General features: G+C 40.4%; 1 protein-coding gene across 1 annotated transcript in view; it reads left to right on the top strand.

The window, feature by feature from the left end:
* Positions 1–457: 457 nt before the first annotated feature.
* The window catches only part of LOC148551118 (uncharacterized), a 42,463-nt gene continuing 23,004 nt past the window's right edge, over positions 458–19,916 (top strand). The window contains exon 1 of the mRNA XM_088494711.1: positions 458–1,360. Within this exon, the coding sequence (XP_088350837.1) occupies positions 458–1,360 (903 nt within the window). The remainder of the gene's footprint in view (positions 1,361–19,916) is intronic.

Genomic DNA, 19,916 nt, shown 5'->3' with positions numbered 1-19,916 from the left:
AAAAAAATAAAAAAAAAAGACCATAGAATTTATCGGCAGACAAATCCGACAGTAACTTGGTGACAAAATACGTGATATGGCACCAAAGTTATCGTTAGACTAATCCGACGGTAATAATCAATTTAGCCTCAACAAATTCATTGAAAAACCCGGTGAAAAATCTATCGATAGTTAACGTCAAACAAACATAATCCATCGGTAATCCGTTTTTGGTGCTGTTTATACCAATCCAGGATGTTCGTAAATCTGATAGTACTCAGTGTATTTCTTATAGTGGCTGAACGCTAAAGCAATTAACAAGATGCACTGCTCAATTAGTTTTGAGAAGTACTGAAAAGTATCAAGGTATAAAACAGCAAAAGAGATTTGGGATAAACTCCAAGTTACTCATGAGAATACTAAACAAGCGAAGGAAACAAGGATTGATATGCTAAGAAAAGAATATGAGATATTTACAATGAAAGAAGGAGAAACCATCGTTGAAATATTCGAGAAATTCTCGGTCATGATCAATAGCTTGGATGCTATGGGGACGACTCACACCGAACAAGTGCTAGTGAGGAAAATACTGAGAAGCCTTACCAAAGAGTGGGAAACCAAAGCAACTGTTATCTCTGAGAGTAGCAAATTGAATCAAATCTCATATGATGAGTTGAGAGAAAAAGTACCTGCCTATGAAACCATCCACATGAACCGTGACACTAAAAAGAAAGGAGTGACCTTGAAATCTATTGTTGAGTCATTTGAAGATGGTTTCGATGATAGTTTATTAGATAAAAAATTATATTTTTCTTCTAGGAGGCTAAGGAAGCTCATGAGGAGCAAAGGAAGGAGCAAAGGGTCAAGCTCAAAGGAACAGAAGAGAGACCTCAGCAAGATCATCTGTCATCACTACAAAGAGGCAGGTCACTTCAAGTATGACTGTCACAAGTTCAAGAAGAAAGACAAGACAAGGAAGGATAAGAAAAATGTTCTGATGACTTTGTGGAAGGACTTGGAAAATGATTCAGAGGAAGAAGAATACTCTAAGCATGAAGCTTACGCTTGCTTAATGGCTAATCAAAATCAAGTTGAAGAGGTAAATTGCCCTATCCTAACTAATGAAGAACTCCATCAAATGATTGATAATTTAACTGGTCATGTTATAAAAGTTTTGGATAAATGCCATGAATATGAGGCTGAAAATGATTCATTAAAAGCAGAAAATGCATCCCTTAAAGAATATCTGAGTGAAGCCAAAAATGCAGTTAATTTAATGGAAGAAAATAAATGGCTTAAATCTGACAATGAAAAACTCAAAGGGAAGCATTCTGTTAATGCTTTAATGGACATAATTGATGAAAATGAAAGGTTGCATAGAGTGATTAAAGGTTTAAATAAAGACATAGCTAATTTTGCTCAAAGTTTTAGAAACTTGGATAAATTACTAGCTAGTCAAAGACCATTATTTAAAAAATATGGGCTGGGATATCTGATGGAAAGTAATTGTTGGTTCATAATTTTCTCAATAAAGAATTACTTCGTTAGTAGTATAGTTCCGAACCAACAAATGACCCGAATTAAAGTTTAATTTGTTTGTCACGAAGTCAAACCAATAAAAACTGAGAGTACTAGATCTCAGGTCGTCTCTCAAAAGAATTGTAATGAGGTATGTGTATTATCGGTTATGAGAAAACAAGGGTTTTGAAGAAAAAAAAGCAAGAAATTAAATTCTAAGAAAGTAAAGCTAACAACTAAAGGGATATAAATGCTAAAAGATACTCCTGGCAAGGATTGAGAATCAAAGATTCCTAACCAAGTTATTGACCATAAACATAGTAATTATCTAGAGTTAATCCTATTTCGTCATCCCCAACATCGGGAAAAAGTCAAATAGGCATAGTCAGTCTTAATCGATAGGTCTTACTCGTCAATGGGAACAAGAAAACTAACAACCCTAAATCACCAATTGTTCATACCCTGGGTCGAGCTGTGCTGACCCGGGATGTTTAGCGACATGGCGACCGACCTCTTCAGGTCCGATTATCCGATCTCTTCTTAAAGAGATCGGTTAAATTGACAGGAAAGCCCAATAAAGGGCCCAAATAGAGGAACATGACCCAAATCCAAAGGCAATCCAAGCCTATAGAGATAAAGGCGGTTCCCTTGAAGATAAGCTGACTCCGCTCAAAATAAGATAAGATAAAGATAAGATAACTAACTTATCTTATCAGAAAGGTCAGCCCACACCATTATAAATACAGTGGAGCACCCAGGTATAACTCATACTCTGATTCTACTAAAAACCTGTTTAATACCCATGCTAACTTAAGCATCGGAGTCTCTTGCAGGTAACCCCCACCCTCCGTTGACCAAGGATCAGAGGTACAGCCAGTCCAACAAGTCGGACACAACAGCTCCGGTCGCAACCAGCCAGCCGGACACGTCATCTCCGACCAGTACAGAAGATCTCATCCGAGATCGACCTACAGTTTCAGGTAACCCTCGGAACATTGGCGCCATTGCCGGGGAACCTGGAAGTCATCCCATCACCATGGCGGACGAACAAGATAACGACCACAACTCAGATTTAGAGGACAGAATGCCGCACAAAAACACGGGTGCCAGACCAAAAGACACTCCGGAATCTAATGGAGACAAAAACTCATCACATCCGGGAGTAATAGAAGCACTTCAAGATCGCCTAAAGCAACTCGAAAAAGAAAGCCAGTACCAGCAAGAAGTCGGCAAGGATCTACAAAGAGAGGTAAGACGACGTCAAGAATTGGAAGATAAACTCCTACAACTTGAAGCCGATCTCAAAGCAAAGGCTACCCGGACCACTCCTGAGGACAACTCTCACAAGGATCAAGATCCATTCACTAGGGAAATCATGAAGACTAAAATCCCTAAAGACTTCAAACTCCCAGATATGACCTTGTACGATGGCACTACAGATCCCAACCATCACCTCAGTAACTTCAGAAGCAGAATGTACCTCACCGACGCCTCAGACGCCGTTCGCTGCAAAGCTTTTCCAATGACTCTCACGAAGATAGCAATTAGGTGGTTCGACAACTTGCCTCCTAAGTCCATCTCAAGCTTTAACGACCTAGCCAAAAATTTCTTGGCCAGATTCTCCATCCAAAAAGACAAAGCCAAGCATGCCCCCAGCCTACTAGGAATCAGACAAGGAGATCGGGAAAGTCTTCGCAACTACATGGAAAGATTCAACAAAACATGCCTGGATATACAAAGCTTGCGAACAGAGGCCGCTGTCATGGGTCTCATCAACGGCTTACGAGAGGGACCTTTCAGCCAATCTATATCAAAGAAATACCCCACATCTCTGGATGAGGTGCAAGAGCGGGCAGAGAAGTACATTAACATGGAAGAAAATTCCCGACTTGGGGAGGCCTCGAAATCCGGTTTCACCTACCGAGATAAAGATAAAGAATCCAAGAAGAAGGAAGATCAAACGGGAGAAAAAATAAAAAAGTATCATAATTACACCCCTCTTCGGGTGTCCCTGGTGGATATTTACAAAGAAGTTTGTAACACAGAAAAGATACCCCCAGCTCGACCACTCAAAGGCAAAAGAGGAGGAGGAAATCGGAACGAATACTGTGAATATCATCGGGTCTGAGGACATTCCACCAACGAATGTTTCGATTTAAAAAACATCATAGAAAAATTAGTAAGAGAAGGAAAACTAAATCGGTACCTGGCCACCCGAGATGATGAGCAAAGAAAAAGACGAAGAGATGAAGATATCGGACGAGCTGAGCGATCACCTCGTACGCCAGAAAGACATGTCCACATGATACACGGAGGATTTGCAGGAGAAGGAATCTCCAAGACATCCCGCAAAAGATATCTCAAAGAAGTTTATCATGTCGAAGGGAAGGAGGAAGCACCCGACATCCCTGCAATCACATTCACCAAAGAAGACGCATCAGGTGTCATCACAGGACACGACGATCCCATGGTCATCACCATCATACTGGCGAACGCCAATCTCCACCGCACATTGATAGACCAAGGGAGCTCCGCCGACATCTTATTCAAAACTGCCTTCGACAAGCTCAGCTTAGAAGAAAAGGAGCTTAGAGCATACCCGAACAGCCTGTTCGGACTGGGCGATACCCCAGTACAACTACTAGGATACGTGTCACTACATACAACCTTCGGAAAAGGGAACCAATCTAGGATACTCAAGATAGACTACATCATGGTCGACGTGAGTTCAGCCTATAATGCCTTAATAGGTCGGACAACACTAAATCAACTCGGCGCAATAGTCTCAACTCCACATCTATGCATGAAATTCCCAACTACAGAAGGGATAGCTACGATAAAAGCAGATCAAAGGATGGCACGCCGCTGTTATAACGAAAGTATAAACCTCAGAGGCAGAGGAGAAGAGTTCCATACAATTGAGCTTGGTGGAGTTCAGAGGAGAGAAGAACTCCGTCCACAGCCCGAAGGTGAAGTAGAGAAAGTTCAGATCGGAGATACGTCGGACAAAACAACTAATATTCGCACGATCCTGAAAGGAAACACAAAAGAATTACTAGTACAGTTCTTATGAGATAATGTCGATCTCTTCGCATGGAAAGCTGCAGACATGCCATCCATAGACCCCAAGCTAATGTGTCACAAGTTGGCGGTTTATCCAGGATCTCGGCCAGTACAGCAGAGACGAAGAAAACTTGGGCCAGAACGATCCCAAGCTGTGGAAGAACAGGTACAAGCACTACTGGAGGCAGGATTCATAAGAGAATTCAAGTACCCACTATGGCTAGCTAACGTTGTCTTGGTGAAAAAATCAAATGGGAAGTGGCGAATGTGCACCGACTACACCGACCTCAACAAAGCCTGCCCAAAAGATCCTTACCCACTCCCAAGTATCGACGCTTTGGTAGATGCTTCCTCCGGATATAGATACCTCTTGTTTATGGATGCATATTCCGGATACAACCAAATCCCCATGTATCCACCAGATCAAGAAAAGACCTCGTTTTTTACGCCAAAAGCAAATTACTGCTACATTGTGATGCCTTTCGGTCTCAAGAATGCGGGAGCTACTTATGAAAGGCTAATGAATAAAGTCTTTTCAGATCATATCAGAAAAATCATGGAAGTCTACGTGGACGACATGTTAATAAAGACACAAAGCGAAGAGACATTATTGTCCGACCTGGCCCAAGTGTTCGACACTATAAGGAAGCATAACATGCAACTCAATCCCACAAAATGCACCTTTGCAGTAGAAGCGGGCAAATTCTTAGGTTTTATGCTCACAAAAAGAGGAATTGAAGCAAATCCAGACAAATACCAGGCTATACTCAACATGAAGAGCCCAACTTGTGTCAGAGAGGTACAACAACTCAATGGGAGATTAGCAGCCTTATCCAGATTCTTAGTAGGATCAACTATAAGATCTCTCCCCTTCTATGCCACTTTAAGGAAAGGAAAGAAGTTTGAATGGACAATGGAATGCGAGCGAGCCTTCCAGGATTTCAAAAATTTCCTGGGACGACCACCTATCCTAACTCGACCACGAGAGGAAGAACCACTCGTATTATACCTTGCAGTAGGAAGTCAGGCAGTAGCCTCAAGACTGGTTCGAGAGGACGACAAAGGGCAACAGCCTGTATATTTCATCAGTAAAGCGCTGCAGGGATCCGAGCTGAATTACCAAAAAATAGAAAAGTTTGCCTACACTCTCATACTGACATCTCGACGACTTCGCCCGTACTTCCAGGTCCACACTATTAGGGTTCAGACCGACCAGCCCATAAAGGGGATACTACAGAAAATAGATCTAGCAGGAAGAATTTTACAATGGGCAGTCGAGTTATCCGAGTTCGACCTCCAATATGAAGCTCGGACAGCCATTAAATCACAATACTTGGCCGAATTCATCACAGAATTCACAGATACCCTGGAAACCCCCACAGAATGGAACCTCTACGTGGACGGGTCTTCAAATAAAACTGGAAGTGGCGCAGGTGTGATAATAGAAAGCAACCAAGGAACCCAAGTTGAGCTTTCCCTCAAATTTGGGTTCCCAGCCTCAAACAACCAGGCGGAATATGAAGCATTACTAGCTGTTTTGAAGCTGGCTAAGGAGGTTGGAGCTCAAAAACTCAACATCTTCAGCGATTCACAAGTAGTCACCTCACAAATAATAGGGAACTACCAAGCCAAAGATCCCACCATGAAAAAGTATTTGGATAAAACCAAGGAACATCTCGGACAATTCAGGGAATATAAGATCTGCCACATATTCCGCGAACAAAATGCCCGAGCTGACGCACTCTCAAAACTAGCCAGCACCAAACCAGGGGGCAACAATAGAAGCCTCATCCAGGAAACGCTGCAGAATCCATCAATCTCGGAAGAGGAAAAAGTCCTAGCCATAACAAGTCAGGATGAAGGATGGATGACCCCCATAATTAATTACCTCAAAACAGAAACACTCCCCACAAATGAGAAGGAGGCAAAGAGGTTAAAACGGGAGGCTCAGTACTACACCATCATAAACAACACCCTATATAAAAGAGGGATCTCAATACCACTACTAAAATGTGTGCCGACCTCCAACACAAGGGAAGTTTTAGAGGAAGTGCACAGTGGCATTTGTGGCAATCATCTCGGGGCACAAGCTCTCACCAAAAAGGTACTTCGGGCGGGATTCTACTGGCCAACTCTACAAAAAGAAGCTACAGAATTTGTAAGGACATGCCCACCATGCCAGAAACATGCCAACTTTCACATCGCCCCGCCAGAAGAGCTCATCAGCGTAACCTCACCTTGGCCATTTGCAAAATGGGGACTTGATCTTCTCGGACCCATTCCCCAGGGATCAAGACAAGTCAAATTCCTTATAGTCGGAGTAGACTATTTTACAAAGTGGATTGAGGCAGAGCCCCTAGCCAACGCCACTGCTCAAAGAAGCCGAAAATTCCTATATAGGAATATTGTCACGAGGTTCGGGGTTCCATACTGTATCACCACAGACAATGGCACTCAATTCACAGATGCAGGCTTCAGGAGATTAGTAGCTGACTTGAACATAAAGCACCAGCTCACCTCCGTCGAACATCCTCAAGCCAATGGACAGGCCGAAGCTGCCAACAAAGTCATATTGGCTGGGTTGAAACGGAGACTGCAAGATGCAAATGGAGCTTGGGCCGAAGAACTTCCACAAGTCCTATGGGCATATCAAACAACGCCACATTCCACCACAACGAATCACCATTTCGACTAGCATATGGAGTGGAGGCAATGATCCCAGTAGAGATCGAGGAAGGGTCGCCTAGAGTAGTCCACTACAATGAAGAAGTCAACTCTCAACTTCAAAGAGAAGAGCTCGACCTACTTCCGGAAATCCAAGAAAGTGCCCGGATCAGGGAAGAAGCGCTAAAGCGACGAATGGCTTCAAGATATAATCAAAAGGTAGTGCCAAGAAGTTTCACTGAGAATGATCTCATCCTAATCCGAAATGATATTGGGATAACTCGACCCGGAGAAGGAAAGCTGGCAGCAAACTGGAAAGGACCCTACCGAGTCATAGAAGTACTTGGAAAAGGCTATTACAGACTCTCCGAACTCGAAGGACGAGAGCTTCCCAGATCATGGCACGCCTGCAACCTAAGAAGGTATTATAGCTAGAGAAGGTAACAGATCTTGGATACACTCTTTTTCCTGAAAAGGTTTTTTAATGAGACACCAAGTTGAGATCCAGAAATTATCCGACTTAAAGGGATGAAAAACTCCCGCATGTATATATTTGCACTTGCTTTTGAATAAAATATATTTTTAGATATTCTACAAATTCTCAAGACGCATTAATCTGAAGCATTCATCATCCGATTATAAAGCAACAGATCGGCAGAAAGTGAAAAACAGATTCACTGCACGATCACGATGGAAGACCAATAAAGATGAAAACGCGATTCATCTAAAGGTCAACCGAAGAAAGATAGAAACCACCTTCTACAAATCGGCAAAGATGAACATAGAATAATGCAAGAAGTTATCGAAAGTGATCAGAAAAAAGAACCTGACGAGGTCTTATGGATTGCTAAATAATAACTTAAAGACTGGCCGACATAGAGAAGTCGGACCAAGTCAACCCAAGTTATCAGCAAATCTCTAGAAAGAGGTCTGGCCAACCCTATAAAAGAGGAATTGCTATAACTTAGAAGAGATCGACCTAACGAAGTCGGTCTCTTACAAAAATAAGTTATAAAAGTAATCCCTGAAAGAGACTTGACAAAGGTCCAAGAAAGAGGATTACAAAATAACTTAGAAGAGATCGACCTAACGAAGTCGGTCTCCTACAAAAATAAGTTATAAAAGTAATCCCTGAAAGAGACCTAACAAAGGTCCAAGAAAGAGGATTACAAAATAACTTAGAAGAGATCGACCTAACGAAGTCGGTCTCCTACAAAAATAAGTTATATAAGTAATCCCTGAAAGAGACCTGACAAAGGTCCAAGAAAGAGGATTACAAAATAACTTAGAAGAGATCGACCTAACGAAGTCGGTCTCCTACAAAAATAAGTTATAAAAGTAATCCCTGAAAGAGACTTGACAAAGGTCCAAGAAAGAGGATTACAAAATAACTTAGAAGAGATTGACCTAACGAAGTCGGTCTCCTACAAAAATAAGTTATAAAAGTAATCCCTGAAAGAGACCTGACAAAGGTCCAAGAAAGAGAATTACAAAATAACTTAGAAGAGATCGACCTAACGAAGTCGGTCTCCTACAAAAATAAGTTATATAAGTAATCCCTAAAAGAGACCTGACAAAGGTCCAAGAAAGAGGATTACAAAATAACTTAGAAGAGATCGACCTAACGAAGTCGGTCTCCTACAAAAATAAGTTATATAAGTAATCCCTGAAAGAGACCTGACAAAGGTCCAAGAAAGAGGATTACAAAATAACTTAGAAAAGATCGACCTAACGAAGTCGGTCTCCTACAAAAATAAGTTATAAAAGTAATCCCTGAAAGAGACCTGACAAAGGTCCAAGAAAGAGGATTACAAAATAACTTAGAAGAGATTGACCTAACGAAGTCGGTCTCCTACAAAAATAAGTTATAAAAGTAATCCCTGAAAGAGACCTGACAAAGGTACAAGAAAGAGAATTACAAAATAACTTAGAAGAGATCGACCTAATGAAGTCGGTCTCCTACAAAAATAAGTTATATAAGTAATCCCTGAAAGAGACCTGACAAGGGTCCAAGAAAGAGGATTACAAAAATGACTTAGAAAGAAGACAACATAAAGAAGTCGACCTCCTACGAAAAGTTATAAATGTAGTCCCTAAAAGAGACCTAACAAAGGTCCAAGAAAGAGGATTACGAAATAACTTAGAAGAAATCGACATGACAAAGTCGGTCCACTACAAAAATAACATGGAAAAGGACGACGTAAAGAAATCGGTTATAGACAAATACAAGCAAGTAAACCGAAATACGAATTGGATCCACACATCTACGACCTCCAAGTACAAAGCAGTTCAAAGAGGCTGAGCAGCAAGGCTCCAGTATTCTAAAAACCCAGAAAAGTGCCAAGACAAGTGTAAACAAGCATGCTATACAATATTATAAAGCTTTAGGGTCAAGCCCAAAAGCTTGAAAGCTACTTTTTTTTAAAAAAAACAAAAGTTGCTAAACAAGCAACCAAAAGGAGTATCAGCAGTCAGCAAAATATTCAACTATACAAAATAAAGAGTTTTAAAGCCCACAAGCCAGGCCAACTACGCAAACATCCAAAGAAAATTCAGCTAAGATTAGAAGACTTCTCGGCAGCATCAGTCTGAGGAGAAGGAAGGCGAGTCTGAATAGGCACAGCATCCACGGTTCCATCATCCTGGTTCAGAATCTGGCAATCCGGGTCAGACACAACTGGAAGAACTGAAGAGGTTGACACTTTGGCAGAAGACACAGGGGGAGGTTCAACATCATCATCATCCTGGTCATCAGGGACAATCTTACCATCCCTCACAACATTATCCAGGCTAAAAAGAGTAAGGTCGGCCTCGGGAGCAATAATCCGAACCTGATCCCTTAAGCTCTCATAGGCGGCAGTTACGCTACCAACAAGATGACCTTGGAGCTCGGAGTAATCAGCTCGGGCATTCTCCAACTCCTCCCTCAGGCGCACCACCTCCCGATAAGATGTCACATAACTGTCCTTATGCCTCAATGCCGTGTCCTCGGCCAACCGCACAGAAGCCGCTAGAGCAAGGGAACTCGCCTTTTCGTTCTCCATATCCTTCTCCAACTTGGCTACCTTTAACTCAAGCTCCTCCTTCAGGCCCTTCATCCGGTCGAACTCCTGTTTAGCCTCCTCAATAAATTCCTTGGTGGCATGAAGAGGAAGATTCTGAGCAGTTCGGTACAGGGCAGCCCCTATATATGCCATTTTAACACTGTTTCGGGTCATAAAATCCAGATGGTGAAGGATTGACACATCATCCATGGGGAGGGTACCGTAGGGACCGATTTGCTGATCTACGTATTCAATTGCATTAAAATCAGGGGCGTCAAGGTTAAAGGCCTCAATTGTTTTCTGTTTCTTGTTGGGAGGAGCACCAGAAGCAATGGCAAAAGTCTGTGCAGGATCAGTCAGACAAACTCGAGGAGTGGGGATCACCTTCCTTGGCATAGGAGAACTTGGCACGAGCGGCTTCACAGGAACTTGAGAAGATCCCTCTCCGGCCGCCTTGGCCGAGATGTTTTGAGCAGCAGCAGCCTTCTTCGCCTTCTTGTAGGCCTTCATGGAATCATTGTTTTTTGACATCTCTGAAAATATAAAATCAACCAGAAATGACGAGTTACAACATAGGAGAAGAAAAGCTCAGAAACAAGTATAAAAACAAGTCAGACAGTACCCAAAGTAGTTCGAACCAAAGATGGATCACTCAAGAATCTTTTTGTATCCAGATGGGGTAGTTTCCCCCACAAATCTTCAAGAACAACTACAAAAGCCCGCTCAACCTCATTAAGCATCTCCCATGTATAACGTGGCACTCTCACATTCTTTTGCCACTCTAGAGAAAAAGCAGGCTCGTCATTCTCATCAAGAAAAAAGGGGCGGACCCCCTCAACAGCACGGACTCAGAAGAAATAATTCTTAAAATCTTTCAAAGACTCATCATACATGGCAAAAACTTTATGCCCCTGGGCCGATCTGAAAGAAACCCAGGAAGCTTTCTTTTTGGAGGAACTCTGGGCTTGGCCGAGACAAAAAGATAGAGGAAAAGAGTTTCAGAAAGTGTTACGCCTAACTTTTGGCAAAGCAGTTGAAATATTTTGATAAAACCCCAGGAATTCGGATGAAGCTGGGATGGAGCAATGTTACGTGACCACAACAAGTCGGTCTCGAAAGCAATAAAAGGAAAAGTAGCGTCCAACTGGCTGAAGAAATATTCATAGGCGTAGAAGAAGGGACGCTCCCCCTCGACGAAAGTAGGAAAACAAGCCCTCTCATCAGAGTCAGGAGCTACAAGCTCATAATCCCTCTCCTGAGCACTATTACCACAGATCCTATGACGTTTCCTCAGCTCTACACAAAATTCAGCATCCACGACTGAGACACACATTAGGACAAGGGAGTCCAGCCAATCGGACATCCCCTCAGGAACTTTGGAAGACACATCTACAACGTTATTGCGAGAAGACATGAGGCCAACTAATCCTACAAAAAGAAAAGAAGATTGAATTAATAAAAAACATCTCGGAGGAGGGGCAAAGAAACTCGACTAATATGATACAGATGAAAAAATAGAAAAGGAAAACCCCAAGACTCAAACCAAAGTCCTGGGGCATCCTTTGGAGGCAGTGGCAAAGCAAGGTTTCAGGAAAAATCTACAGCTTACGTCTCGGCATCCCCCAAATAAAAAGAAGATTTCAGACAGCAAGCATTTCCATAGGAGAAAGACAAAACACAAAAAAGTACAAAAAGTCATCAAAGCCACTATCTTTTTACAAAAAGCTTCGACAATACCAAACATGCCAAGCAGAGAATCGTCAAAGACACAGCCTTTTCTCCAGAATCAAACAAAAACCATCATCGAAAGCACAAGCAGAAACGGTGATAACATGCAAAAGCCCTAAAAGCATTAAGCAACAGGAAAGGAGAAAAAGTTCATACGAAAGACAAAGAAACTCCCAGAACGTACCATACAAAAGCAATTAGGCACAACAAAAATAGAAAGATCCAAACTTTCTCCAAGCAAAATCAAAACTTCACCACAAAACCATAGCCAAAGCAACAAAAGAGAAAAGTAATTGCAAAATGGAACTATCCTGGAGAAATGAGAAGTCTCGGAAGAAGTAGAAAGAAAGGAATTGCTGGACCACTGGAAGGCACCGCAACGCAAGAAAAGGCAAAGACAGAGAAAATGAAGGAGTTACAAAGAAAGAAGGGAGAAGAGAAACCATTTTTCTAAGGAAGCAAAATTCAAAATAAGGCCAGGAGAAACGGGGCAATTAATACCAATTAATGAAGGTATTAAACCCTCGCACGTTCCCTAGAACAAAGCGCTAATACAAAAGCGCGCGTTTTTAGAGGAAAAACGTTCTACATTCAAAAAGCTCTACAAAAGAAAGGAATCAACAAAAGTGCTCGAGTTCGGCTTCGCTATAAAAAGTTCGAAGTCAAAAAACTTGACCTCAAAGCAGAAGACCGAGCTCAAGCAGGGGCACTGTTCATACCCTGGGTCGAGCTGTCCGACCCGGGATGTTTAGCGACATGGCGACCGACCTCTTCAGGTCCGACTATCCGATCTCTTCTTAAAGAGATCGGTCAAATCAACAGGAAAGCCCAATAAAGGGCCCAAATAGAGAAACACGACCCAAATTCAAAGGCAATCCAAGCCTATAGAGATAAAGGCGGTTCCCTTGAAGATAAGCTGACTCCGCTCAAAATAAGATAAGATAAAGATAAGATAACTAACTTATCTTATCAGAAAGGTCAGCCCACACCATTATAAATACACTGGAGCACCCAGGTATAACTCATACTCTGATTCTACAAAAAACTTGTTTAATACCCATGCTAACTTAAGCATCGGAGTCTCTTGCAGGTACACCCCACCCTCCGGTGACCAAAGATCAGAGGTACAGCCAGTCCAACAAGTCGGACACAACAGCTCCAGTCGCAACCAGCCAGCCGGACACGTCATCACTGACCAGTATAGAAGATCTCATCTGAGATCGACCTACAGTTTCAGGTAACCCTCGAAACACCAATCAATATTGGAAATCAATGACTCTCGTGTCACTAACCATGACTTGACAATTACAAGAGCAAACCCAATTAGTGAACCTCTAATGGTGAGATAAGTCAATCGGGCTTAATCAATCTCAATCCATAGGTCTTACTTGTTAATGAAAATGAGATTAATTAAAATCTCTGAATTATCAATCAATTCGGATATTAGTAACTAAAGGTCACCTCAATTACTCAATTCCAAGCCAAGAGTGTAAAAATCTACCTTAAAACTAAGAGAAGTATTTTCACAAACACTTGGAGGGCATAAAAGTAAAACATGGTAAAATTGCAATAATAATAAAATCTAAAACTACCAAATGCAAGAATGCAAAAGCAACAATTAAAAGGAGCAACAATAAGCATGAAAACATAAATTGCATTAAAGAAAATCAAAATCAACAAGAGTTCATAAAATTAAAAGTGGCAAAATAGAGAAATTAACAAATAAAACTAAGAGAATGAAGACAATGAAATAAGGAAATGTAAACAAACCTATCCTAAAACAAGAATTAAAACCTAAACTAAGGGAAAAACTAAATCTAAAACCTTAGTTTCTTGAGAGAAGAGAGAGATTATCTCTCCAGAGTTCTAACCTAAAATATGGTATAAAACTATTCTATGATTACTTGGTTGATTGTTCCTTGGTTTTGCCTTCAAATGCTTTAGAAATGAGTTGGAATAGGCCCAAAATTGGCCTGAAATCGCGACGCACGTATTTACTTAAGTAAATCACGTGCTAACTGTAACACCTTATCACACAGAGCTTTATGCTTAAGCCGTAAAATAGAGGTGATGTGGTATTACGACCTCTAAAATAAAATATATACATAATAATAGTTGAAAGAATTTATAATCGAAGAGCCTTGAAAGAAAGTTTAAACAAAATCGTGAAAAGAAAAGTGCAACGCTCACGTAAACGGTTACTTGCATACAAAACAAAGTTAAGACATATGTATATATATAAAATAAAGGGAGGAGTGTCAAGAGATACAGAATATCAAGCTCCAGGCCCAACCTGCAGAGCCAAGACCAGCCGAAGAATGTTTACTTAAATGTATATACATAACAACCCAGCAATCCCAAAATGCATAAAGTAAACTCTTAGTTCTCCAAAAAAACCTCTAAGAGGGATAAAAGTGAAACATATAAAAGGAGAATTCTATACATATATATACATATACATAACAATACTCAAAAGACAATATCCCAACTCCGCTTGGGATAGGAAACTCTAGACACCTAGCGAGGTGCCTCTCAAGCTGCATCTGAAAAGGACAACTGATAAACCACTATTTCATGGTTTATCTTGTGCTCAATTGAGTGGATTTTATCAACTCTTTTCCCACTTATTCATAATATTTGCATGGTTTTATATTTCCTTCCTGATTTTGTGCTATGATTGAAAACATGCTTCTTTGATCTTATATTTGCTTATTATTAATCCTCTCTTATTAAAATTAGATGCCTTGATATGTGTGTTAAGTGTTTTCAGAGATTACAGGGCAGGAATGGCTTAGAGGATGGAAAGGAAGCATGCAAAAGTGGAAGGAATACAAGAAGTTGGAGAAATTGCTAAGCTGTCCAGCCTGACCTCTTCGCACTCAAACAACTATAACTTTAGCTACATAGGTCCAAACAACGCGGTTCCAGTTGCGTTGAAAAGCTAACGTCCGGGGCTTCGATTTGATATATAATATACTATAGTTCCCCTGATGCTAGGTGACGCGACCGTGTGCTCCATGCGGCCGTGTCGCAGTGACAGAAATCCGGCGTGGTTAAATTCGAGACCAGCGAATTCTGGGCTGTTTTCGACCCAGTTTGTGGCCCAGAAAACACAGATTAGAGGCTATAAAGTGGGGAAATGCATCCATTCATAATCAAGCTTTCACATTCACAATTTTAGGAGTAGATGTAGTTTTTAGAGAGAGGGGTTCTCTCCTCTCTCTTAGGATTAGGATTTAGGACTTCTCTTAGTTTTAGGAGTGACTCTCAATCCCAGGTTCTTTATTTTTATTTATTTTTCCAATTGGCTTATGAACTTTTTCATGTTAGATTTTACTACTTTGAATGTATTTTATTTGAGGTATTCCAGATATTTATGATTTTAATTTAGCTTTCTACATTCTTGGCTTTGGTTAAGGTAATTGGTGACGCTTGAGCTGTCAAATAAAACAGTGGTTGAAATTGGCAGATTCTGATTGAACTAGGATTGCTCTAAAGCTAGTCTCTCTACAGGAGTTGACTAGGACTTGGGAATCAAGCCAATCAACCCACTTAACTTTCCTTTGTTTAGTAAAGGCTGACCAAGTGGGATTAAAATCCAATTCTCATCATAATTGATAAGGATAGGACTTCCAGTTCTTATACTTTGTCAAGAGTTTATTTTATAGTTATTTATTTATCTTATTCTTCTTATGCAACATACTGCTTCCTTACTTTCTAAAACCCCTAATTTACAAGACTCATAACCAATAATAAGAACATACCTCCCTGCAATTCCTTGAGAAGACGACCCGAGGTTTAAATACTCGGTTATCAATTTAAAAGGAGTTTGTTACTTTTGACAACAAAAACATTTGTATGAAGGGATTTCTGTCGGTTTAGAGACTATATCTACAACGCGACTGTTTTTATGAACTTCTTTACTGGCAAAAATCCCAACGTCAAAATGGCGCTGTTGCCGGGGAATTGCAAACGTGTGCCTTATTATTGGTTATTGTAAATATTTTTTTGATTTTTGCTTGTTTATTTGTTTTTATTTTTGCTTTTCCATAAATTAAGAGGTTATTTGTTTTTATTTAGTTATTAAAAAAATTTTTTCAAAAAAAATTTGTTTTTGGTGTTTATCTTGATCTTCAAGTTGTTCTTCGTGTTCATCTTGACCTTCAAGTTGTTCTTAGTTGTTTTTTTCGTTTTGATCTAAAAATTACAAGTTTAGTGTCATTTTATTGTTTTTCTCTTTCCTCATTAAATTCAAAAAATTTAAAATTTAAAACTCAATTTTCAAATTTCAAATTTCAATTTTAAAAATTCAAATTTAAAAAAAAAATTTAAAAATTCAAATATCAAAATTTCAAATTTCAATTTTCAAAATTCAAATTTAAAAATTTAAAGTTCAAATTTCAAATTTCAAAATTTAAAAAAAAAAATTTCAAAATTCAAATCATTTTTCAAAAATCATATCTTTTTCAAAAATCTTATCTTATCTTATTTCAAAAATTAAATTTCAAAATTCAATTTTCAAAAATTTAAAATTTCAAAAATTTAAAATTCAAATTTCAAAATTTAATTTTCAAATTCAAAATTTAAATAACCTTTTAATTTAAATTTATTTTTATTTTCATTTTTAATTGCTACTATGAACTCTCACCCCTTTGGCTATGAGTCTGGTTACAATAATGTTGCAGGAAGAAGAAATTACAATGAGAATAGGCATCAAGGTTGGAACAATCAAAGATGGGAGGAGCCACAGGGATTTGATCAACCCTCATGGCAACAACCACCTCCAATGGACTATCAACAACCACCACCATATGCCTATGAACCCTTTCCTCAACATAACTTTGGACCACCAAACTCACAAGCCCCTTTCCGCCATTCACCTCCATATGACCCTAACCCACATCCACCATACCAACCACCTTATGAACCAAATGAACCATACATAGATCCACCCCAAACCTCCATGGAGAGAGCACTTACCGATCTAAACTCTACTATACGAGCTCTCGCCGCCCAAATCAGACCACCAAATACCTTTAACAATCAACCCTCAAGCTCTAGTGCACTTCCTTTTCAATCACAGAATGATCTCCCCATCCCACCACCACCTCAATATCTGCCATCTCCATATCCATCAATCCAAGAGCACTATGATCCTACCTATGATAACCAAGTGCATCAAGAGACAAAGGATCGTTTCAAGGAAACAGTGGATCGATTTCAGGCAACCACTCAACAACTAGAGCAAGCATTAATTCAATGGGCTTCTAGACACTCAAATATACAAGGGTCAACCACAGCCCCATGTGGACAATTTCATGAAGGGCGTAGCATGAAGGAGATACTAGAGGCCCCAGTGGACAAGACAGAGAATGAATTCGTACTAGAACAAGTAGAAGAAGCTGTCATTGTTCAAGAAGAAGAAAAAGTGGTTGAAGACTTAGGAGATGCAGAACCTCCATAGGAAAGTCCAGTCATAGAGCCTCCTTCCAAGACGGTTGAAATTGATGCTGAGGAGGGTGTACAACCTCCAAAGCATATCATAGTTGAAGACTTGGAAGAGGTTGATCAAGAGATGGAGATTCAAGAAGAAGAAGCACAACCTCCCATGCCCTTGCAAATCAATAAGGAGGAGATTGAATTGAAAGAGAGCTACCAAGAGGAAGAGGTTGAAATTGAAGAAGTTTGCAAAGAGGTGGTAATTATCAGAGAAGAGCACAAGGGAGTGGAGCTTGCAATTTCATTAAAGATACCTCCCCCTAAGTTGCCATCATCCTTCACAACATTCAAGTGGGTAAAATTCATATCCCATAGCTTTCTCATCCCACTTGAATATGGGCTACTGGAGACGGATGGTCAACTTAGAGCTCTTTGTGGCATTAAGAGTAAGAGGAAGATGGCCAGTGGTAAGAATTGTCCTGCAAGGTTCATCATGGTTGGAAGCTTTAAGTTTAAACGTAAAGGTTGGTATAGAGCTCAACTGAATGGGTCTAGGAAGTTTTTTGGCCGCTTACGTGAGAATTCAGACTGCTTGCCACCCGGAGGGAACAATATTGCTCAACCAAAAGACGGGTGCAAAGGAGAGGTCTGGGACCCCGGAATCCATTCTATCAATCACCACTCTTGGGGCCTGGTCACTTGCTTTAACTTACTTGAAGGCTTTCTGCGCCTAGTTTGGGATCCCGGAGGTGACTGGAGATACAAACATTGGTGGAGATTCCTGGATAAGTCAAGCATAAGCCACCATAACAGAAAGCTCATCAAATGTCCAACTTAAGGACTTTAACTAAAAGTGCTAGGTGGGAGACAACCCACCATGGTATAATCGTTTCTTTTTCATTTTTTATTTAGTTTTATTTGTTTTCTAGTTTTATTTTATTTTATTATATTGAACCTGGAGTTTTGCATCACCTTCATATTAACACTACATTCTTCATTTTTTAGATTAAAAAAAAATGCCACGCGACGCGACCACATCAGCGACGCGTCCGCGTCGCAAGGAGAGGGGAGAAAAATAAAAACGAATAGAGAGTCACGCTGGAGTGTGGCTGGAGGCGTGCCAATGGCACAATTCTACCCACGCGAACGCATGCCCCACGCATCCGCGTCACCTGGGAATAATGGCCTCCCACGCGATCGCGTGACCTGGATTTCGACGTCAAAGGGTGCATGGCCGAAAGTTGAGCTGGAGTTGGGCTGGACTCGTGCTGGAAGCCCAAGCCTCACCACGCGATCGCGTGTCCCACGCGTCCGCGTCATATCCCCATGATGGCTACTCACGCGATCGCGTCACCCACGCGATCGCGTCACCCAGGATTTTGGCAATACTAAGTTTTGAACAGAGAGTTGTGCGATCGCGAGGCTGCACTCGCGCCACCAGCACAAATCAAGTCACGCGATTGCATGTCCCAAACGTCCGCGTCGCCTAACGTTATTTGCGCACCACGCGACCGCGTCGCCAGCGTCGCACAACCTATCCAGATTAGTGCCAATTTTTCTTATCTTTTCTTCTCCGAATCTTTATTCTTCTTATCTTTTCTTATTTCTTTCTTCTTCCTTTCTTATTTTCTCTCACTCCCATTCTATTTTATTTAATTTATTTGCATACTTTCATTCATTGCATATTTTTATTTTTCTAAAATTATTATTGGTGTTCAAATGTTCTTATTCAACTGTTACATCTTTTTTGGTATTTTCTTGATGCTTAGTGACTTGTTTAATTTTGATTAAGTAATATTATTTAAATCAATGCCAATTTTTTATATCTGTATTACTTTTGCATTGACATGAATTTATATTATCTCTCCTTCCCCACTCTCTTCCCCATTGTTGTACATTTTGTACCACTGGCATGCCATGGCTTCTATTGTTTTCTCACTTGCATGTTGTAGCTACCATGTAATTGGGACCCTTATTATCTGGCATTAATCAACCCATATTTTATTTATTTTTTATCTTTGCTTTGGGTTACTTTTCTTCCCTTTTTCTTTCAAGATGGCCACCAGGAAGAGAACCGGAAGACGTTTACATGGAGAGACAAACAAGTTCCTACGCACATTCCTTGATGAGCAGAGCATCAGTTGAAGCAACCCGTCCACTTGCACGTCTTAGCATACACCGAGGACGGTGCAATCTTTAAGTGTGGGGAGGTCGATACCGATCTCCATGGGTTAGTTATTTCTTGACTCAACACCAAATATTTTATTTTATTTGTTTGTTGCATTTGCATGTTTGATTGCATATTTATTTAATTTTGTGCATATTTTACCACTTGGTTGAAGAAATATTTTCTTTTTCAAGAAATTTTTTATAGCATTTCACTAATTTGAATAAAATTTTTGTTACACTTGTTTGAAGAGATATTATACTGAAACATGGTTTAGAACTCGAACACACAAAACCTGTGAGATTTTTAAGCCT

This window comes from Arachis ipaensis, chromosome B7 (genome assembly GCF_059453495.1).
Source record: "Arachis ipaensis isolate K30076 ecotype BB chromosome B7, ASM5945349v1, whole genome shotgun sequence".
NCBI classification, from domain to species: Eukaryota; Viridiplantae; Streptophyta; class Magnoliopsida; order Fabales; family Fabaceae; genus Arachis; species Arachis ipaensis.
The sequence above is the reverse complement of the archived record's forward strand: the minus strand, read 5'-3'. Positions and strand labels throughout refer to the sequence as shown.